Source organism: Pelodiscus sinensis, chromosome 5, assembly GCF_052426305.1.
Source record: "Pelodiscus sinensis isolate ZL-2025 chromosome 5, ASM5242630v1, whole genome shotgun sequence".
In the NCBI taxonomy this organism is placed as follows: Eukaryota; Metazoa; Chordata; order Testudines; family Trionychidae; genus Pelodiscus; species Pelodiscus sinensis.
In genome coordinates this window covers 24,632,617-24,656,232 of record NC_143056.1, presented here as the reverse complement: position 1 = coordinate 24,656,232, position 23,616 = coordinate 24,632,617, and the positions used below count along the sequence as shown (strand labels likewise).

Below are 23,616 nucleotides of genomic sequence, written 5' to 3'. Positions count from 1 at the left end.
AGAAAGCAGATTTCTATTGTTTACAGGCTTTCGCTGTTACAGTTGGGTACAGTTTTGATGTGCTATTCAGCTTCTCCCATCTAAAAGTGATAAAGTTCAGTGTAGGGATGTTAAATATCAGTTAATTGAATAGTCGAGTAACCTCATGACATTTTATCGGTTAGTCGACTATTCTATAGTCCCTGGGGGGCGGGGCCAGCAGCCACCGTATCAGAGGCAGCAGCGCGGGGTGCCAGGCAGGAGTTGGTCCGTGAAGGGAGCCAGCTGCCTGTTGCCCTGTGCTGCTGCTTCTGAGAAAGAAGTAGCAGCACAGGGAGGCAGCAGTCCCTGTCTGGCGGGAGAGAGGAGGGGGTCTGAGCTCCTGGACCTGGCATGAGCCAGAATTGAGCTGGGCTGCCTGCCTGCCTGCCCAAGTCTTAATACACTTGAAATGCAGAGTTGCAGCAGGGGTAGATCCTGGACCCGTCACACACCAGGACTGAGAAAGTTACTGGCAGAGAGAGGGGGAGTGGGAAATGTGTGTAGTCTATAGCATTAACCTTTAAGCTTTTCCTTATTGGTTAATCAGTTAATCGACTATACTATTACATCCCTAGTTCAGTAGTTGATAAATTGATTCCTAGATGAACTAGCTGTTTACAGTGCGCTTTAGAAACTTTTAGAAGGAGAGGCAACAACATAAATGAAGGATACTGTGATTTGTTGTTATATGATTATTTTTACAGATATGAGAGACTCTCAACTTGAAATATAGTCAGTTTTTTATATAAGAAAGTAAAATACATTTCGGCTGTGTCTACACTGGCATGAATTTCCGGAACTGCTTAAAACGGAATACTATTCCGTTTTCAGTTTTTCCAGAAAAGGAGCGTCTACATTGGCAGGCTGCTTTTCCGGAAAAGCCCTTTTTCCGGAAAAGTGTCTGTGGCCAGTGTAGATGCGCTTTTCCGGAAAAGAGCCCCGATCGCCATTTTCGCGATCGGGGCATTTTTCCGGAAAAGACTACTGGGCTGTCTACACTGGCCCTTTTCCGGAACAGTGTTCCGGAATAAGGACTTATGCCCGAGCGGGAGCAGAATAGTTTTTCCGGAATAGCGGCTGATTTTGTACAGTAGAGCGTTGTTGCTTTTCCAGAAATTCAAGGGTCAGTGTAGACAGCTCGCAGCTTATTCCGGAAAAGCGGCTGATTTTCCGGAATAAGTGGCTCAGTGTAGACACAGCCTTCAAGTGTTACACTTGCCCCTGAATCCCACTGCCAAAATTTGTGTGTTTAATAAGGTTTTCCTATATTTACCTGTTTGCTTAAACATGCTGGAACTAAGGATGTTGGAGTGTAAATGATTAACCATTTAACTGATAAGCAAATGCTTATCAGTTAACGGTATCGATTACATTCAGTGAAGCCTCCTCCCTAGATGCTGGGCGGGCAAAGACTGCCTTCTCCACTCCTGGGTAGGAGACTTCACAGCCGGCCCCACTCCAGGGGTGGCTTCTCTGCAGTATAAAGCTTAGCCTGAGCTGAGCTGTGTGGGGAGGCAGCTTTTAAGCCAGCTTCCTGTGCATAGCGGGAGCCTGCGTGTAACTGTGAAGGTTAACTGATGAGCCTAGGCTCATTGCTTCGCTGTGTACAAGGTTACACTTTCACATCCCTAGGCTGCATACAGTTTCATATCTCAAATGTTGTACATGGGCTATTGTGCTACTTTGCCTTTTGCTTATCATTTGCCTCATATTGGTAATGCTTTATTCCTCTTTTTTATCAGGATCATTTTGGAGGTAGAAGAGCCAGCTTCCAATCACAATGGAGGAGAGCTGCTCTTTGGAGACGATGGTTATCTTTACATATTTACTGGGGATGGCGGCATGGCTGGTGATCCTTTTGGGACATTTGGAAATGCTCAAAACAAGTATGAGCCTCTAAATCTGTGTGCAGCTTTATGGGAGAAGGCAGTTAAATAAAAGAGATGAGCCCTGGGGAGAGGAGCTGTATATTTTTTCAGTTATATTTATTATTTCCTTAAACGTGTAATTCCCATTTCCTCAACAGGCTTTAAAGCAATATTCTTGTCTTTTGAAGGTAATCATTACAGGAATTCTATAAAATACCTTTGGTTTTAATTTGATGCTTTAATACAAGTACTCGCTGATATATTGAACTGAGCCCAGTTTTCTAGGATTTAGATGGGGACTGTAGAACTTTTTCCTTCCAAGACACCAGTTTAAATCTGCCAGGTTGGTAGTCCCAAAAGATCATTACCAACTGAAGGCTGTCCAGTGGCCCAGGCAAAATGAGATAAATGGTCTTGGTCCAGTTGCTTATGCACAAATGTCCAGATAATAAAAAACCTCCACTTCAGTTGGCACCCTAGTTGGCAGCAAAGAGTCCAGTGTCTGATTGGGCAAGGAAATTGCCCTCATCCTCAGGGTGATCCCATTAATTCTTACTGCTGGTGCTCTGTGAGGAAGCTTGCACTGGTGCTGCCACCTGTTCTGGGGGGTAAATAGAGGGCTTCCATCTATCTGGCATTTTTCATGAGCAATGAATTCACTTAGGAATCCAGTCCTGCATACAGTAACCTACCAACTTAACTTTTCTTTCATTCTCCCATAGTGGTCTCACTGAAGTCTATAGATTTATTCAGATATTTAAAGTGAAATGTGTGAATGCTTGCAGGATTACGGCCATCCTTTTTTTAACTTAATCATTTTTTCCTTTGTATGTAAGACTAAATCCTGATCTCATTAAAGCCTTTGACAAAGCTCTAACTTGTTTTTCACCGAGTAGGTAGGTTGGCTCCCATAAACTTCAACTACATTAATGCATCGAAAGACCTATGTGTTCTGAAATCTTACGAAATCATAGACAGCATTTAAAAAAAAAACTTGTCTCTGATTAAGAATATGTGTTTAATAGGCTGTTGTCTCTCCCTCCCCTCCTTTCTCTTTTGAACAAATACAGATCAGTGTTGCTGGGCAAGGTGTTACGGATCAATGTGGACAATAATGACCATGGGCCTCTATATAGAATCCCTCCAGACAATCCTTTTGTTAGTGACCCAAAAGCCCGACCTGAAATCTATGCCTATGGGGTGAGAAATATGTGGCGCTGCTCTTTCGATAGGGGTGAACCCTATACAAAGGAAGGGAAAGGGCGACTTTTCTGCGGAGATGTAGGACAGAATAAATTTGAAGAAATCGACATTGTAGAGAAAGGAAAAAATTATGGCTGGAGGGCAAGGGAAGGATTCAGCTGTTATGACAAGAAACTTTGCACCAATTCTTCACTAGGTAATTATACACTCTAAATATGTTCCTGATATTGGGTGGTGCCTGCACTTCCATTATTGACTTCTGATTTCACAGGTTGATTGTGCAGTTGCAAACATGTATGTTTGTGTTAAAATTTAGCATATACTGCCTTATCCTGGATCAGACAGATTTGGGAAGTTATATTTAAAAACTTACCATTTCTGAGTTACAAGAAAAATGAATTGAGTTGTAATTCCTTGGCTAGTCTGTTCCTTAGCCAGATATGCTTCTAATTATGCCAGACTGTGCCAAGTTTTCATGGTAGTTCTGTGATTTGGACAAATATGCACCAGGGACAATTTCATTTTTGCTTCATAAACTACATATATATGTAAGTCTGTGGAAGTAAGAGTGATTTGCTTTATCCACTAGCATCTCCTTCCCCCTGAGATATTAATGTTTTACTTATTTATCTCCATAACTTGTAAATGGTTTAGCTTCATAAAAAGAGATTCTTTGAGCTACTATTTTTAACACTTGGGCTCAGTACACATGTTGTGTGCTACAACTTGGTCAGCATAGTAAATCTCATGGCAAGTCATGCCATAAAGGTATCCAGATTTTGGGCTCCAGTTTCAATGGGAGTAAATTGGCATAGCTTTACTGCAGCCAATGGAGTGACACTGTTTTTCACCAGTCAAGAATCGGCCCTTTTATGTTTTAGTTTGTTCCACTGCATTTTGTTCAATGCCCTACTTTTTTTCTCTTTGCCATATAAACATAATCTTCCTATGAATTTAAATACTTTGTAAGGGAATTGGTACACAGGGAAGGTCATTAAGAGCTATAAAATGTGGGTTAATGGTTTGGAAGGCACGTGGCACATTTTAGGTCTCAATTCTCTTCCTTCTGCCACTGAAAAAATAGCCTTTCAAGTGTCCTTTTAATGCCTATTTGTGTGTCAGTTAGTTATGAGCTATGTTAATAGGAACTACTGTATTGGTGACATGGTATGTTCAGAACAATTTCTGATGCTTTCATAGATTTTTTTTAAATAAAAAAGTTCATTGGTATGAAGTAACTACTTTAGATGGATATATATAAAAATTGTACAGCATAGCTTCCCATCTGCTCTGACCCTTACAACACACGCACCATTTGAGGCCCAATTATATGAAGTTTTAGAGGGAAGGGGAAAGACTTGGCAGCTCTTAGGCTCGAGTCCCTGTGTTGTGTTGTGTAACCTGCTTTCTGTATGGAAATAGATCCTTAATTTTCTTGACCTTAACTAGAGATTTCCCACCTGGTCTTCCTCACCCACACTACCTTCATGTTCCCAAGGCAGCGAGTTGCTTTTTTTTTTTTTTTTTTTTTTTTTTTTTGACAGAAGTGGGCTGCTTGGGATTCCCTTCAGCTCTCATCAGTTCCAGTTCTAGCTCACCTACAGAAGTTGCTTCCTAGAGATGAAGCTTTAGTGCAGAAGTCTGAGCATGAAGCTGCCATTTAAGGCTCTTTAAGAGCTAATTGCCAGTCTCAGGAGTACTGGCTGAGAGATTGCAGGAAAATGCCAAGTCTTTGGGATTCCCAGCAAACAAGTGTGGGGAAGACAGGATGGGAAGAGAAATACCTATTACACTGAACAGAAGAGGGGTAGAGACTAGGAGAAATACATGCACTCTTGCCCCCACATACATTTACTCTTTGTCCCTGTAGCCAGGACTTTGGGGGAAGAGAAGAAACTTTTAAGATGGAGCCCTAGAGAGCCACAACCCTTGGCATTGCTTTGTGGTGATTTCATGACAAAAAATGTATCAAATATGGCAGTGCTGTCAAGATGTGTCACCACAATTATCTTGTGGAGTTTCAAGGTTAAGTTCTTCAGCTTCAGAGTGACATGAGAAATCCCCCCTGACATGCTGTGAACATGCTGTTTCTTTCATGCTTGCAGCCCTGTTCTAGAGGGGAGAGGCCAGGCTCAGGAATACAGTGAGACATCTCCCATGACAGCATATAGCTAATCATGGGGCCCTTAGGTCCACTATTACATTATTTTGTGCTGCATTTAATTACTGGGTCAGTTTCTCAGTAAGGAGTCCCTAGTTATCACAGCCATTTGGGGGAAAGTGACCTGAAAGGCTAAAGTATAATGGAAATAAATTTGATTCCATTCAGAAGTTGGTTTAGCATAGAACAAGAAGCTGTATGGGAACTTGATAGTAAACATCTCTGTTTAGTAACCAGCCAGAACAGTTGTTCTGCATCATACTTAAAACAAGACAAGACACAATATCTTCTCCCCTCTACAGATGATGTGCTTCCAATTTATGCTTATCCACACAAAATGGGGAAATCTGTTACAGGAGGCTATGTCTATCGGGGTTGTGAGTCTCCAAACCTGAATGGGCTGTACATATTTGGTGATTTTATGAGTGGGTAAGTCCAGTCGCTCAGCAAGCAAAAAATCGTCTCACTTTTAATCTAGTAAGCAAAAAATATCTGGTCCAGTTGTCTGATGCAAATTATTTTTTGTCTCACAGACGTTTAATGTCCTTGAAAGAGAAGAAGTCCACTGGAGAATGGCAGTACACTGAAATTTGCATGGGAACAGGACAAACTTGCATGTTCCCTGGGCTTATCAATAATTATTATCAGTACATCATCTCTTTTGCTGAAGACGAGGCAGGTAATCATGTTGTATTATACTGAACAGTGTAATAGTATTTTATCTTCAGAGAAAGACACCTTGGACCAAGAATACTTCTTTAGGTTGAAAAGCATGCATTCTGGGTGGTAGCTCATGTAAGGTCCAGAGTGTGCCCAAATATTAAAAAATAGGATTCCAGGTTCTCACAGATTTTTTTTTTAAAAGTGCAGTCAAGGATTTCCAGGCAGTGTTCTCTTCTTTAAGTGTCCAGTGTGTCATTCAGTGATGATCCTAGCAGCAGTTTGGAGAGAGGTTATTCACCATTTTATTTGTTTACTTTGTTACTGCAAATTCATTTGCATTATCGTATGCCCCATTGTCATATGGAGGGGAACAACTGGCCCTGGACAAATATGTTAACATATTATTTACAGGAAACCTTAATCTCCACTTTGAAAAAGCCATAAGAAACATAGACTCTGGCGGTACATCTGCACTGCAGTAAATGAACCAGAGCACAGGGCTGGACAGGAGTCAACTGCCACAAATCTATAAGACTTGAGTATCAAGGTTAAAAAGTGCAGTGTAGATGTTTGGGCTCAGGCTGGAGCATGGCTCTGAAATCATGAAGGCTGAAGATCTCAGAGCCTGGGCTACAGACCAAGTCTGAATTCTCACAGTGCTGTTTTTGGCTTCATAGACCAAGCTCAAATCAAGCAGCCTGTACTCTGAGATTCAATGACATTTAAAAAAAATGATTGCAGTGTGGTGGCACCTGGGTGGCCACCAGGCTGATGGTAATAATGAAAGGAGTCTGTTGTTCGATACAGCAGCTTATTCTTTCGGCTCATTTAGGGATCTGGATTGGACATTATTAATGTCCAATCCAGAAAATTAGACACAGTAAGTGGTGACAGTGAAATCTGCTCATACTGGCCTTGAATATTATGAATCTCCTTTTGGAGTGAAACAGAATGGAAGTTGTACACTGTTTTAGTATCTTGCAATGTATGAATTGCAGACAATCGTATCTTTGCTTTTAGGTTCATACTCTAGCAAAACTTCCATTGGTGTCATTGAAAGTTTTGCTAAAGTAGTAGTGAAAGTTTTGCTTTAAAAGCAGCGAGGTGTCCTGTGGCACCTTAAGCTTTCGTGGACAAAGATCCACTTCGTCAGATGCATCTGACAAAGTGGGTCTTTGTCCACAAAAGCTTATGCTCCAAAACTTCAGTTAGTCTATAAGGTGCCACAGGACTCCTCGCTGCTTTTGCAGATTCAGACTAACACGGCTACCCCTCTGATACGTGACACCATGCAAAGTTTTGCTTTAGTTTTAAATAATTTTATTTGCGAAAAGGCTTCAGCATAAGTTTCTGGCTTTGTATATTACATGAATGATCTTATATGCTATAAAACTGAGGGTTAGTGCAGAAGGTGGAGGAGAGAGGATCTGGGAAAATTTGACATTGGTCAACTTTGTTAGTACATTCATATTATTAATTATGTGGGGCTGGGGTAAGGATAAGCATGTAGTACAATTCATAGTTGTAGACATGTTAGAAACACTGTACAGATGTTTAGCATGGTTGCTAAGCAGCGGCATACACTACATTGAAATTTAGGAGTTTGTACTTTTAGCCATTGTAATGTAATGTTGGCTTCTGATCACAGTGACTCCTGCCAGAATCCTTGATGTAGGGTTTTATAACTCTTTGTTGTTCCTGGATAGCTGTGTCTACATTGGCGTAATCTTGCGCAAAAGCAGCTTTTGCTCAAAAACTTGCTGCCTGTCTACACTGGCTGCGAGTTCTTGCCAAGAACACTGATGTTCTAATGTATGAAATCAGTGCTTCTTGCGCAAGAACTATGACGCTCCCACTCAGGAAGAAGCCCTCTTGCGCAACTGTTCTTGCTCAAGAGGCCAGTGTAGACAGGCAGCCAAGAGATTTTGCGCAAGAGCCATCCAAACGGAAAAAATCCCTAGTGGCCGCTTGGACTCTTTGTATGCTCAGGCAGCTCCGGACTTCTTGGTAGAAGCAGAAGGCAGAAGCAGCCTTCAGAGGCCACAAGGCAGAAGCACCTTTGCCACTTCTGCCAGCCAGCTCTGCCGTGCGGCTCTGCTCCCTCGAACAGCCACCAGACCACCCAGGATGGCCACTCCGGGGGGGGGGGGGAGACACAACCCGTACCCCCAGCGCAGGAGGCGCCAAGGGGCACAAAGTGGCATGCCCCTTCCTGGTCCCCAGGGGAGATCGAGGCCCTCCTGGACCTCTGGGGAGAGGAAGAGGCCCTCCACAACGTCTGTGCCCATTGGCGGAACACGGACATCTTTCGCCACATGGCCCAGGCACTCTCTGACTAGGGTCATCCAGCCCGGACCCTCAAGCAGGTCCGGGCTAAGGTCAAAGAGCTGCGCCTGGGCTGTGTCTGAGCCAGCGAGGGCCAGGGGGCAGGAGATGACAGCTGCCCCCATTACTAGCGGCTCCATGCCATCCTTGGAGAGGCAGCACCCCAGGGACCATCAGTGACGGTGGACAGCAGCAGGAGCCCCTCCGTCACCAGGCCCAGCGAGGAGGGGGACGACCCAGAGCTACCCAGTGGGTCAGAGGAGGAGGAGGACCAGGGCAGCACCGTGACCCTGCAGCTCGAGGTCCTCTCAAGCAGCCTGGACATCTCCCGGGCATCATCGGAGACCGGGGAAGGATCCACTGGTGAGTGTTGCACTTTGCATTCACAAGGGCGGGGGGAGCCAGGCGCCTGAGGGGGAGGGGAAAGGAGCGTCACTGAGGCCGCATGAGCTGCACGCTGTGTAGCATTACCAGTATGCAGCATGTGCAACCACGTGCAGCCTGGTGACGGAGCGGCATGTGGCCGCAGCAGGCAGCTCCAGGGCACGCCTGGCACCGTGCTGCTCGCACACATCCGGGGGACCTGGGGGGGAAGGGTGGATGCCGGCTGGAACCAGCCAGGACCCCACACCTCCCGGGAAAGGGTGCAGCACGCGGAACGGCAACACTGTTCCATGCCTGGCTGTCCAGCACAGCCAGCTGCTCCTGGGAAAACCACAACGACACAGCTCTGTGAGCGTGGCCCCCACTGAGCCCCTCGCCTGCTCCCGGTGCCTTGGCTGGCCCCCCAAGGGAAGTCCCCACTATGGCCACATGTGTCCTTGGGCTACGTGTGTGAGGGCTAGCGGGAGTGGGGGAAGTGCTCGGGCCGGCCCTAGGGCCACCTGAGTTTCCCTGCAAGGATGGTACAGTCCCCAGTCACTCCTGGTTCCGTCCAGGAGACATACCACGTGATGGGGATCTGAGAGCCCAGACCACGTCTGCCAGACGTGCTCCCAGGCACTGTGTGGGGATTCATCTTGCTCCCTGTCAAACACCATTGATTAGCCCAAAGCCTCACAGCCTCCATCCGCAGGGAGTTCCACAGGTTAACACAACACACGCGCCCTCCCACCCCCCAAGGGGCCAGGACACAGACCGGTGGTTACAATACATGGATGAGAACCCTTCTCCGGGGGCGGTCCTGTATGCAAACATACAACATGGGGGGGGGGACGAGTGGGCCCAGGCCACAGTACTGTGGTGTCACCTGGGCTCAGGGGCAGAGGATATGGGATGGTAGCCGGGCTGCCTGACTGACCCATCCTTTTCTCTGTTCCCTGCAGCGGGACCAAGCAGGAGCGGGGGACCCTCCAGCCCTGCGGCAGCAGCAGCACCCCCAACCACCCAATTACCAAGCTGGCGGGTCCGGCAGCGGGACCAACTTCTTTGGCGGCACGTCCAGGCCATCGAACACATGGAGGTGGCCATCACACGCCGGGTGGAGGCGGACCTGGAGTGGCGCCAGCAGGCCTGGGGCCACTTCCAGGCCCAGTGCGTCCACATGGCAGATGCCATCACCGCCCTCACCGCGCACATTGGCCAGGCTGTACATTACAGCATGGCATTGCCCTATGCACCCGCCATCCCAAGGGAAGGCCTTGTTTGGACACAGACTGGCTAACCTTGTGAGGAGGGCTTTAAACTAGGTTTGTTGGGGGCAGGTGAACAAAGCCCACAGGTAAGTGCTGCATGTGCGGGACTGGGAGATGGGTTGGAAATGGGGGGGACTACGGCCTATAATGGGAAGGAGCACAACAGGGAGGCACAACAGGGAGGCAAGATCAAATCAGTATCTTAGATGCCTATATACAAATGCGAGAAGTATGGGTAATAAGCAGGAAGAACTGGAATTGCTAACCAATAAATACAACTATGATATCATTGGTATTACAGAAACCTGGTGGGATGGGACGCATGATTGGAATGTTGGTATGGAAGGGTACGGCTTGCTCAGGAAGGACAGACAGGGAAAAAAGGGAGGAGGGGTTGCCTTGTATATTAAAAATGTACACACTTGGACTGAAGTGGAGATGAATGTAGGAGATAGCTGTGTAGAGAGTCTCTGGGTTAAGCTAAAAGGGGTAAAAAATGAGGGTGATATCATGCTAGGAGTCTACTACAGGCCACCTAGCCAGGTGGAAGAGGTGGATGAGGCCTTTTTTAAACAATTAACAAAACTATCCAAAGCCCAAGATTTGGTGGTGATGGGGGACTTCAACTATCCAGACATATGTTGGGAAACTAACACAGCGAGGCACAGGCTATCCAATAAGTTTCTGGACTGCATTGGAGACAACTTTCTGTTTCAGAAGGTTGAAAAAGCTACCAGAGGAGAAGCTGTTCTGGATTTGGTTTTAACAAATAGGGAGGAACTAGTTGAGAACTTGAAAGTGGAAGACAGTATAGGGGACAGTGATCACGAAATAATAGAGTTCATGATCTTAAGGAAAGGTAGAAGGGAGACCAGCACAATTGAGGTAATGGATTTCAGGAAGGCAGATTTTGATAAGCTCAGAGAACTTGTAGGTAAGGTCCCATGGGAAGCAAGACTGAAGGGAAAAACAACTGAGGAGAGTTGGAAGTATTTCAAAGGGACGTTGTTAAGGGCCCAAAAGCAAACAATTCCGCTGTGTAGGAAAGATAGAAAATATGGCAAAAGACCAGCTTGGCTTAACAAGGAGATCTTGCACGATCTCAAAATAAAAAAGGAGTCATATAAAAAATGGAAACTAGGACAACTAACAAAGGAGGAATATAGGCAAGCAACACGGGAATGCAGGGGCAAGATTAGAAAGGCAAAGGCACAAAATGAGATCAAACTAGCTACAGGCATAAAGGGAAACAAGAGGACCTTTTATAAATACATTAAAAGCAAGAGGAAGACCAAGGACAGGGTAGGCCCACTGCTTAGTGAGGAGGGAGAAGCAGTAACAGGGAACTTGGAAATGGCGGAGATGCTCAATGACTTCTTTGTTTCGGTCTTCACCGAGAAGTCTGGAGGTGTGCCTAACGTAGTGAATACAAGCAGAGAGAGGGTAAGTTTAGAAGATAGGATACACAAAGAACAAGTTAAAAATCACGTAGGAAAGTTAGATGTCAGCAAGTCACCAGGTCCTGATGAAATGCATCCCAGGATACTCAAGGAGCTGATAGAGGAGGTATCTGAGCCTTTAGCTATGATCTTTGAAAAATCATGGCAGACAGGGGAGATTCCAGAAGACTGGAAAAGGGCAAATATTGTGCCCATCTATAAAAAGGGGAATAAGAACAACCCAGGAAACTACAGACCGGTCAGTTTAACGTCTGTCCCAGGGAAGATAATGGAGCAGGTAATTAAGGAAATCATATGCAAACACTTGGAAGGTAATAAAGTGATAGGGAATAGCCAGCATGGGTTTGTGAAGAACAAGTCATGCCAAACTAATCTGATAGCTTTCTTTGATAGGATAACGAGCCTTGTGGATAAGGGAGAAGTGGTGGATGTCATATACCTAGACTTTAGTAAGGCATTTGATACGGTCTCGCATGATATTCTTATTGATAAACTAGGCAAATATAACTTAGATAGGGCCACGATAAGGTGGGTGCATAATTGGCTGGATAACCGTAGTCAGAGAGTTGTTGTTAATGGTTCTAAATCCTGCTGGAAAGGGATAACAAGTGGAGTTCCTCAAGGGTCTGTTTTGGGACCCGTACTGTTCAATATCTTCATCAATGATGTAGATATTGGGATAGAGAGTACGCTTATTAAGTTTGCAGATGATACCAAACTGGGTGGGGTTGCAACTTCTTTGGAGGATAGGGACATAATTCAAAATGACCTTAGCAAGTTAGAGAAATGGTCAGAGGTAAACAGGATGAGGTTTAATAAAGAGAAATGCAAAGTGCTCCACTTAGGAAGGAACAATCAGTTCCATACATACAAGATGGGAAGCGACTGTCTAGGAAGGAGCATGGCGGAAAGGGATCTAGGGGTCATAGTGGACCACAAGTTGAATATGAGCCAACAGTGTGATGCTGTTGCAAAAAAAGCAAATATGATTCTAGGTTGTATCAACAGGTGTGTTGTAAGCAAAACTCGTGAAGTCATTCTGCCGCTCTACTCTGCACTAGTTAGGCCTCAGCTGGAGTACTGTGTCCAGTTCTGGGCGCCACATTTCAAGAAAGATGTGGAGAAATTGGAAAGGGTACAGAGAAGAGCGACAAGAATGATTAAAGGTTTAGAGAACATGACCTATGAAGCCAGGCTTCATGAACTGGGCTTGTTTAGTTTGGAAAAAAGAAGATTAAGGGGGGACATGATTGCGGTTTTCAAATATCTAAAAGGGTGTCACAAGGAGGAAGGAGAAAATTTGTTCCTCTTGGTTTCTGAGGACAGGACAAGGAGTAATGGGCTTAAAGTGCAGCAGGGGAGGTTTAGATTGGACATTAGGAAAAAATTCCTAACTGTCAGGGTGGTCAAATATTGGAATAAATTGCCAAGGGAGGTGGTGGAATCTCCCTCTCTGGAGATATTTAAGAACAGGTTAGATAGACATCTGTCAGGGATGGTGTAGACGGAGCTTGATCCTGCCTTGAGGGCGGGGGGCTGGACTCAATGACCTCTCGAGGTCCCTTCCAGTCCTATGATTCTATGATTCTATGATCCCTCCCATACCAATGCCTGTGCCCCCTCCTCCTGCTGCCCCTCCTGCTCCTGCAATGCCCCCTCCTGCTGCCCCTTCTGCTCCCGCAATTCCCCCTCGTGATCCACCCCATCCTGCCCACCTCCCCGTGCTGCCTGCCCCGATGCGGCCTGACCCCCATGTCCTGGTCCGACCCCGCAGAGGCAGTCGCAGGGGCCACCCCTTCCAGCAGTAGCTCCCCCTCCCAGTTCAGAGCCTCCTCTCCTCCCACCCTACATCCCCCCATTGTAAATAAAAAGTTCAAACGTTGTTTGCTTTCCAAAAAAAACTGTTGGTTGTTTATTGGGAGATAAGGGGAGGGGAGGAGGGAAGAGTTGGGGATGGGAGGGAGATGTCAAGGGAGACAGGGGTGACCCGACTGTGGGGCCTGGGAGAACATCTCCATCAGGGCCTGCCGGATGCACACCCCATCGTGGTGCGCCTGGCGGATGGCAGCTGTGCGGGGCTGTTCGAAGGCCTGGCCCTCGCCTGCCATCCGTGCCAGGAGAAAGGCCTCCCTCTTCCGCTCCACGATGTTGTGGAATGCACAGCACGCGGCCACTACCTCCGGGACATTCCGCTCACTCATCTACAGACAGGTGAGCAAACAGCGAAACCGGGTTTTCAGGCGGCCAAAGGAGCACTCCACTTGGTTGCAGGCCCGGTTGAGGCGGTCATTGAACCATGCCCGGTTGTTGTCTGTCCGCCCTGTGTAGGGCCACATTAACCAGGGCATCGGGGTAGGCCGCATCCCCCATAACACACGTGGGCATGGGCACGTCCCCGACAGTAAATTCCCGCTGGGGGAAGAAAGTGTTCGCCTCCAGCCTGCCAAACAGGCCGGAGTTTCGTAGAATGCGGGCGTTGTGTGCCCTGCTGGACCAGCCCGCATAAATGTCCAGGAAGCGGCCACGGTGGTCCACGAGAGCCTGGAGTACAATGGAGAAGTACCCCTTTCTGTTTATGAAATGGGCCGCTCGATGCTCCGGGGCACGGACAGGGATGTGGGTTGCATCCAGGGCTCCCCCGCAGTTGGGGAACCCCAGGGCAGCAAAGGCAGCCACCGTAGCATCCACGTCCTGCAGGCAGATGACTTGCTGGAGCAGGATGTCGTTGATGGCATGGACGACCTGCAGAAGGGTGCACAGAAACACAGGGAAATACATCACATAAGGGAGGATGAGTGTGTGCTCCCTTGGGGGGGGGTCCCCTCCCGTGATGCCCTCTGTTCTCACACTCACACACACCAGGGGCCCCCTCACTCCACGGGCCACCCCCGCCTTCCCACCAGCAGGCCTGTGCAAGGAAGGGACAACTCAGACCCCTGGGTGATGGGGCATTCCCCATCGCCCCAGCCTGGAGTCTTGCCTGTCCCTGGGCATGGAGTGCAGCACCCTCCCCCCCAGGACTTACCTACATGACGACGGCACCGACGGTCGATCTGCCTACCCCAAACTGGTGTGCCACCGATCGGTAGCTGTCTGGGGTGGCCAGCTTCCAGAGCGCGATGGCGACCCTCTTGTCCACAGGGTTGGGTGCCCGCAGCCGGGTGGTACTTTTCTGGAGTGCAGGGGCGAGCCAGGCACACAGTTCCAGGAACGTCTGCTTTCGCATCCAAAAGTTCGGAGCCATTGCTAGTTGTCCCATTGCCCCAGGACCAGCTGGTCCCACCAGTCGGTACTAGTGTCCAGTCTCCACAAGGGCCTCTCCATGGTGGGGTGGGGATGGCACAGGGATGCCTTGGCCTCCCTGGTGAGGGAGTCCAGAGTGACCTGCGCCTCGATGTCCTGGATGAGGAGTGCAGCAGCATAGAGCAGCAGCTGCAGGCACTCCAAAATCGCTGAAAGGGGCCAGAGCAGGCACAAGGCCACCCCTGGCTCCATGGCACAAAAAGAGAGCTGAGGTCAAAAAATCAGCTAATGGCACTAAGGCACAAGGCTGTGGTGTCCAACAAGGCAGAGGGCAACCACAAGTAGAACTGCTACGGCTGTCAGTCCCTGCAAGAGGTCCTAAAGCTCGCAGCAGGAGAGAAACGGCTGTTCAGGGAGATCCCTTTAAGCACGTGTCTCAAAGGAGCTCCAGCTCCTACCCCCGGAAAGGGCTGGTGCCCTTTTGCCCTCTCCAAAATGGTTCCGGGCTCCTGCTTTTGCACAAGAGCATCCCGCCAATGTAGAACTCTTGTGTTAAAGAGTATTTGCGCAAGATCATGCCAATGTAGACATAGCCATAAAGTTTGATCTGGATGCAGTGGAATAACAATAATAATGTGTATTTATTTCTTTTTCTATTTAAATTAAAACACTTTATTGATCTAAATAGTAGCTAGATAAAGAGCTTCCATTTGAGGTTATAATGCATTTTATTAACTAACGTTCGTGTTTTTTATTCTATGACAATTTATCTGAAATAAGTGGATAATTTAATCTAACCCTAATTTATTTTAAGTTTAAGACTAATGGCACAGTGTGGAGCTGTTACTTTCACATCTCCAATTTACAGGCATGTAGAATCTGATTCTCCATTGCCCTTCGCCTTGTGGATAGAACGGGTATATCTGTACTGTGTTTTTTAAAACCTCTGGAAGAAAGTCTCAAATCCTGGGGTAGGACAAGATGGAGTTTTCCCCTTCAGAATCTGACATCTACTGACTGTGCTGAATTAGGTACAGAGAGTTTCAGAACCTCAGTCATACCATGTATTAAGACACTAAAAACAGCTGTGCAGATGTTTGTTCTTGGACTCTGAAGCCTATCCTCTTCCTAGGTTTTAGAGCTAGAGCTCCAACCCAGACTACAGCGTCAACACTGCTGTTTTTTGCACCACCGCGTGAACTCAAGTCTGTGGTCTAAGGCTCTAAGACAGTGGTCCCCAACCTTTACGGGCTCCCGGCCACACACCTTTACGGGCGGGGCCACACACGCGCCGGGCGCCCGGGGGCGGGGCCACACACGCGCCGGGCGCCCGGGGGCGGGGCCGCGTGTCCTGGGGCACGCCAGGGCCAGGGCCGCCCGAGCCCCTTGTGCCATGGGCCCGGGGCTGGCGCCGCCGCCCGAGCTGCGTGACTGGGGCCGGCACTGGCGCCGCGCGCCTGCATGTGCCCCGGGGCTAGGGCCGCCCGAGCGCCATGCACCAGGCGCCGGTGAGTGTTGCGCGCCTGGGGCCGGTGCTTCCAGTGCGCCGCGGGGCGGGGGCGGGGCCAGCCCGGGTTGTCGGCGGGCGCAACTGCTCTAAGAGTATGTCTACACTACCAGTCAGGTTGACAGGCAGCGATCAGTCCAACCAGGGTTCTAATATACACTTGATAAATTGACTGCTGATTGCTCTAGCATATACTTCAGAACTCCACCGGAATACCAAGTGCAAAGGGAGTCTACAGGAGAACATCTCCCATTGACACACTGCAGTGCAAACATTACAATAAGTACATGAAGTACATTAAGTTCAGATATATTATTCATATAGCTGAAGTCATGTAATTTATATCGATTCCCCCATGGCTTAGATAATCCCAGAGACTCAGGGCTTGTCTCCACTACAGGGTAGATCCACTGGAGGGTGGGAGTGGGGAGAGGGACTAACATAACTCAAATGGTGTAGCTTAGAGCAACTTGTCCCCGTAGTGTATACCTGCTGTCTCTGCCAGGGGTTTTAAAACAAAATGTGAACATACCCAATGGAGTGCAAAGTGGATGTAAAATACTATCTGTAGCTTTTTATACCTACATAGTACTGGAATAAGAGACTGTACAAGGTGAAGCGGAGTATCAGGTTTGAAATAGGGATATAATAGTATAGTCGATTAACAGATAGGCAAAAGCTTATAGGTTAATGCTATAGACTACATGCATTTCTCCTCCGTCCCCCACCAGTAAATTTTTTAGCAGGCTGGCCAGCAGCCCAGCTCAGACCTACTCCTGCTGCATCCCTGCATTTAAAGTGCATTAGGAGCCAGGCGGCTCAATTCTGGCTCACGCCAGGTCTGGGAGCTCAGGACCCCTCCTCCCCCCGCCTCAGACAAGTACTGCTGCTACCCCGCACTGCTGCCTCTATATCAGAGGCAGCAGCACAGGGAAGCAGGCAGCCATTCCACGAGAGTAGGCGGTTTTAAACTAGCTCCTCTTGCAGACCAGCTCCCTCCTGGCACCCTGCACTGCTGCCTCTGATGCAGATGGCAGGAGGCTCCTCGGGAGTGAGGCTAGAGTGCATTGACTGCTGGCCCCACCCCTGGGGAATAGCTGAGTAACCGATATTCATGAGGTTACTCGACTATTCAATTAACCGATATTTAACATCCCTAGTTTGTAATCTATTAGTAGGTCTAGTTCTTCGATATGTATTCATTTCATGTAAAGGTTGAACCTGTTTAGTGCGGCACTCTCTGGTTTGGTAACATCCATGGTCCAGTATGATTTTAGTTAGCTGGATGTTCACTTATTGTGGGTGTGGCCAAGTTTCCTGTGGTCCCATAAAATTTGTTTACAACCACCAGTCCTGGCTCTGTGTTCTATGCTATTATTTAGCTCTAATTTACCCCAAATGTCTTTTAAAAGCCCAGTAAGCAGTGCAAGTGTTGGTAATGTTGCTAGATGATATTGACCTCTCATGGTTCAGCAAAATCTCTGGTTCGGCACAGGTCAGGTCCTAATGGTGCCAGACTAGAGAGGTACAACCTGTAATGGAAAGAAAAGATATCACTAAATTAATACTTTCCTCTACTGAGTTCAGGGTATATAATCTTCTCTTGAGCCCTTTTGCTGTCCAGAGATGGTGTATGACTTTAGCAATCAGTGATTGGAGTGGCAAAATGATTATTACTAAAATGCTTATTTTCGGGATTATTGCTTTGATGAGTGTGGAGCAGGCTCCTGAGCAATGACAAAACACAAATCATCTTGAGGTATTTGTGGCATTGGCATAAATTGAAGGAGGATCCTAAATCAATGATTTGGAGAGAGGTGGTGCCTGGTGTATGGGTGGATACATTCTGCACACATAACAGTCAGGTTATGTGCTTGGGTCCATTCCTTTGTGCATTGTTAACCTTGTTAGTAGGGCAGTGACTATTTTTCAAATTAAATGTTTGGAAAAATTATTGATGGGTCATGGGCATGGCAAAATTTGTTTAAAATCCAGAAGCAAATCTCAAGGTTCCCTCTGTAGTTGGGAATTTTTGCACACAAAAATCTTTGATTCCCACCGATACCCATGGATTCTTTGATCTCAACTCTACTGCTACTGCTTCTCTTCATAACATGCACAGGAGGCTTTTCAGGCAGTTTAGCACCTCGTTCCATGAGGAGTAACAGTAGTTCTGAATAGGAAGCCTAATCCGAACTACCTAGTCCGTGCCGCGTGTAGCCGCAGGCATGGAGTCCGAACTAGCGGACATTTAAAAATGGCGGTGCTTGGCAAGATGCAAATGAAGCCTGGGAAATTCAAATCCCGGGCTTCATTTGCAACTTCGGTTGCCTACATTAACCACCCTAGTTTGAACTAGGGTGGTAGTGTAGGCATACCCTCAAGGCTTCTCCCAATTAGCAGGTCTGTGCCTGTTTCTTTCTCCCCTTTCCTCTGCACTTTGGGGATAGGGAACCCAGAGAATATTCTCAGCAGATTAGAAGCTAATCACTGCAAGGCAGGGTGAGGAACCCAAATGTACAGTCTTTCCATCAGGCAGACTGATGAACCAAGTGTGTTTTGAGAGCAGAGGGGAAATCCATGATTTTTGGCATAAAATTCTCTCTGGCACGGAGAGCTGTATGAATAATCTGTAATTAATTTATTTGGTCAGATTTATCCTTGTAAAAATCTATTTTCTCCAATTATTTTAATATTTTCACAGAGTAATTTTTGCTGTGTAGCCCATTCTCTTCCTGTCTTTTGTATTTTGTATTCAGTTTTTTTCCGACTGGATGCATAGGATACATGACCAGTTTCTCTTCCGATGCAGTTATATGGAGGCTTCCAACACTACAGACCCTCTAGCCCAACTAAACCCTTCCCACCATGCTAATAGCTTTTGAACCATTAGAGAGGGGTGTTATATTCACGTAACATGATCATGAGACTAAATATTTAATATATATTTATAATTACACAATATATGAATATTTATTAATTGAATACATAAGCATTTTTGTACACTGCACACTTATTTTAATTTCTATTTTAAACTTTCCACGGACTCCCTACTATACCGTTGTGGAGTACTATGGGTCCGCGGGCCACAATTTGTGAATCACTGCAATAATACACAGAGTAAGATTCCTGGTACAAATACTCAGGAGCCTGAATTTGAAATTCACTTCTATTAATCACTTTGAAATTGACATTTCAGCCAGTAAATGTGTGCTAAAGTATTTGCACAAGGGGTGCATAAGAGGGACACATACACAGTTTAAAAAAAAATCCTTTAAAAAATCAAACATGTTTGTAGAAGTTGTTTACCATTATCCCAAATCCATGTGCCTTGCTCATGAGATATACCTCTCATATTTGTGAGTATGCTCAGAAAGCAACAATCACAGTCTTGCCTCTACATACGTTACTCCAATGGGCTATTTGGTTTAAAAGATAACAAAACTGAGCAATGTTAATTTTAATTTGTTTCACACTGAAAATTGAAACTCAGAATGATTATTTTAAAGTCACAAAGTTATTGCATGGATGATTGTTAAGAAGACAGCAGGAAGCTTAGACGTAATATTTAAAAGAAATTTGTCAAAGTACTATTTTGATGTTAATAGGTATCTCTATAAAGTCATTTTTTGTATGTATGTAGATTATAAATATATGCATACGTTAATCAGTAAGCTATCGTTTATGTATCAAAAAATCTCTCTCTATCATTCTTAGCTTTCTTTGAAGCTGTGCTGTTGGTGATGAAACTGTGCTGCTTTAGGATACAGAATTTATGCTGTTGCCCTATAGAGCACTGAGGCTACATTCAGAGTTTTCATGTTTGTCTTTATTTGTTTTTCTAAGGAGAACTTTACTTCATGTCTACTGGAATACCAAGTGCCACTGCTCCCAATGGAGTAGTTTACAAAATAGTAGACACCTCACGGTAAGAAATGCTCTTGTTACAATATCTTAATTTGATTCTGTGGACCTGGGTTTGATAGTTATGGCTGAAATAAATTGTTCTTTTTTCACCTTGGTCCCTTGCTAAAGAGTAAATCAGTGTAAATAGGGACTGGCTTCATATTCAACTAAACTTCTTAGTGGATGCCCTAGGCTTCTGCAGAGTTGGAGTCTGCATTGGCAGGTGATCCAGAGATTTGCTTTGAAGGTGGTTGTATATTTTTCCTGGGTGTGAAGATTATTCAGTTTCTGTTTTGTAAAGCCAGCAGCTGGTTTTGTGGGCATCAAGTCTCTCCAAAGCTGCTGTATTAAGGGATGGTGGAGCCTCAAGACTTCTGTCTATGCTGATGTTGCCTTTGTCAAGGTGGTTGATATATTCCCAACAGGCCCATCTGCTCTCTCCTATGCAAATCCCTCCTTCACAGAGCACCTTCTGCAGTTGGCTGATGTCTTCTATACGAGAGGTGCAAGATCCACATCCACAGAGGGTCCTCTCCATGTGAATTAAAGGACGCAGCCCAGCCTAATCTTAGCACCACCTCTTTCTATAAATAAAACAGAAAAAAGTTAAAAACTCATACCCCCCGCTGTTTATGCTATTGGTTTAATGGTGGAACTAGCCTGGACAGCGGCACAGAGACAAGGGCTCACTTTCTGGCTCTCTTGCTATTAAATGGAGTTGTCGTATCTGGGACAATAACAAAATAGTAGAATCTTGGGGAGGATTTATAGATTTAATGAAAATATGACTATTAAAGGATCAAATAATGCCTGCCTAGTAGGGTTTTAAAGATAAATGTGCCTTAGTAGGTTTTTAAAGATTTGTGCTTATTTAAAAATAAACTAACTTTGGGTGTCAGCTCTCTGACCATCTTTTTTTAGTCAACATGGGAAAACTCCATATTTCTAGAGAATATACAATCAGATAAGTAGAGAGATATTGATACCTTCTGATTCCAGAATTTTACCCTTTTCTTTTTTCTGCTGACTCCTTTGCAGACTAGTGAGTTTGTGCCCATCAGCTCAAACAATTTAGATTATTTCTCTCACACTGCAGCATCTATTAAAAAGATACTCCCCATTTCTGTGGTACAAATGAGCATCTTAAAACTATGGGCATCATTTTTAGAAATACAAAGTACAGTGCTAATTTAGTATTAACCACGCAGAAACATTTAAAAATTTGAAAAACAACACAATCTGTAAATTACAAATGAAAGTGTCCTTAGTAGTTCTCATTATAGAGCATGAGAGTGAAAAAATAAAGGTTTATATGCAAGCTTACAAAAATATAGTACCCTAATCCTAAGTATCTGCAAGTCAATAAGTGAGAGAGGTATCCTTTGTGTCTGGCTACAGTCGTCTTTTTTCAGACACAGCAAATGCACACGACTCTAATTATGAAGGCATTATATGCTGCTCAGTAGTTAGACTATATTATCCCACTGCTGCATTGCTTTGAAAATTCTTAGAAGCCCTAAATAACAAACCAAATATCAGAGGGAAAAGTATCTAATGTACTGGGTATAATTTCTCAAAAGCGAGGGACACTGCAATGGCAAACAAGCTTCAGACAAATGAATGCAACATTTTAAAAGAATGCTTCTTTGAAAGGGACCCTGAATGTAAAAATTTAATTTGAAGTTAATTACATCTATAATGCTGTTTAAAGTGATATCTGGGATCAGCAAGTTTCTTTTTGTTTTCTGTTTTAAATAATTCTTTCTGGTTCCTTTCTATTGTTATGTGAATTGTGGTCCAAGTGAAGTGAGGTGTTTTTTTTATTTTAAATATATGATTGCATGCCATCTGGTTTCTAAGGAGATGGCTTAGAAATTTGCATGTGAACATGACAATCATTTCAGCTATCTAACAAACATTGTATAGCTTTATATCGTTTTCTGTTCAATTTGATTCGTATCTTTCTTTATTGCTTTGAACCCACTAATTTTCACTTTGATGGATTCAGTATTGATAAAGAAAATGCTATCAAAATACTGCACATGCTTGTGAATATTTGAGCTCTCTGATCTATGGAGAGAATACTATTTTGTTGGTGGGGCATAAGAATTCATTTGGGTCATTTAAATAGATTTTTTTCACAAGTGCAAAATTCATTTAAAAGCAATGGAAACAAAGAATGCTGCTATACCATTGGAAAGCAGTTCATCCTGCGCTGTGTCCCTCTTTCTCAGGAGAGCACCCCCAGGAAAATGCCGCACTGAGCCTTTGCAAGTGAAAGTGAAAAGCAGGCTCATAAAGTTTGTGCCGAAGGAGAGTGAGTATTGTTGTTGCTCCTAATTTTTTATCTATACGTATTAACTTAAAACCAGCATAATCTTTTTGGATGTGCAAGCCGCTCAGAACTTCAGTCCCAGAGCTTCAGTCCCAGTGTATCTTTAAAATTAATTTCTTCCAACACATTTTTAATATAAGTAGCGGAAGGATGGCGGGTGCATTAGCCAAGGCCCTAGGACTTTGCAGATGCTTATTTAGACCCCTGCTGCACTGTAGACTTCCTGTGTAACCTTTGGAAAGTCACTGATGGCAGGCTTACACTAGGAATCTAAAGGACTAGTCGACTATCTGATAAGCAAATGCCTTATCAACTAGTTACCCCCCCCTCCTCCTTGCTGCCTCTATCAAAATAGGGAGAAGATGGGATACTTAAAAGTGGCAGTGCTGCATGGAGCCCAGGGTCAACAGCTCCATGTGGCACTGCCACTTTGAGTGCCGTGTGGAGCCTGGCGTCATTTCAAAGCAGCAGCACCGCTTGGAGCCCAGGACCAGCTGGGGACTCCCCAGCTGACCCCGGGTTCTGTGTGGCGCTGCTGCTTTGAAATGCCAGGTGGAACCCAGGATCAGCTGGGGACTCTGGGCTCCATGTGCATACCAGCTTTAAAATGCCTGGATTCCCTGTTTCCTGGGTTTAAATTAAACTAGCGCTTTCCAGAGCACGGTTCCAGTAAATATCAGGGCTGTCAATTGATGTGCGTTAACACCTGCGATTAACACAGGGAAGGATTAACACGTTAATTTTTAATGCGTTAATCGTAAGTGTTAACGCTGCGCTGCCTCTTTGAAGCATCACTCCAGCGCTTCAAAGGGGCAGTGCATTAGGAACCTGGGATCAGCTGAAGTCCCCATCTGACCCCAAGCTCTGTACAGCACTGCCCGTTTGAAGCACCGGTCTGACGCTTCAAAGGGGCAGCACAACATGGAGCTTGGGATCAGCTGGACACTTCAGCTGATCCCCGGCTCCGTATTATGCTCCCCTTTGAAGCGCCGGTCCCAGGCTCCCGTGGTGCTGCTGCTTGGAAAAGCCACTGCTACATTTCCAAGGAGCAGCTGCACTGAGCCTGCGGTCAGCTAAGGACTCCAGCTAATCCCAGGCTTCCGCAGCGCTACCCCTTTGAAATGCCACCGCAGCGTTTACAAGGGGCATTGCATGTGATTAATCGTACAATTAATCATGATTAATTTTTTTAATTGCTTGACAGCCCTAATAAATATTTTCATATCTGTGAGAGTTGTAGTACTTACTGCAGGCCCAAGCCCGGAACCCTGGGGTTTTTGGAAACAGTTT

General features: G+C 45.7%; 1 protein-coding gene across 2 annotated transcripts in view; it reads left to right on the top strand.

Annotated features, from left to right (window-relative positions):
• HHIPL1 (HHIP like 1) overlaps positions 1-23,616 on the top strand; it is a 38,019-nt gene that overhangs the window by 11,948 nt on the left and 2,455 nt on the right. For both annotated transcript variants that reach the window (XM_075926596.2, XM_075926595.2), the window contains exons 3-8: positions 1,764-1,907; positions 2,960-3,288; positions 5,556-5,682; positions 5,787-5,932; positions 19,932-20,013; positions 22,226-22,308. In XM_075926596.2, coding sequence (XP_075782711.2) covers positions 1,764-1,907; positions 2,960-3,288; positions 5,556-5,682; positions 5,787-5,932; positions 19,932-20,013; positions 22,226-22,308 — 911 coding nt within the window. The remainder of the gene's footprint in view (positions 1-1,763; positions 1,908-2,959; positions 3,289-5,555; positions 5,683-5,786; positions 5,933-19,931; positions 20,014-22,225; positions 22,309-23,616) is intronic.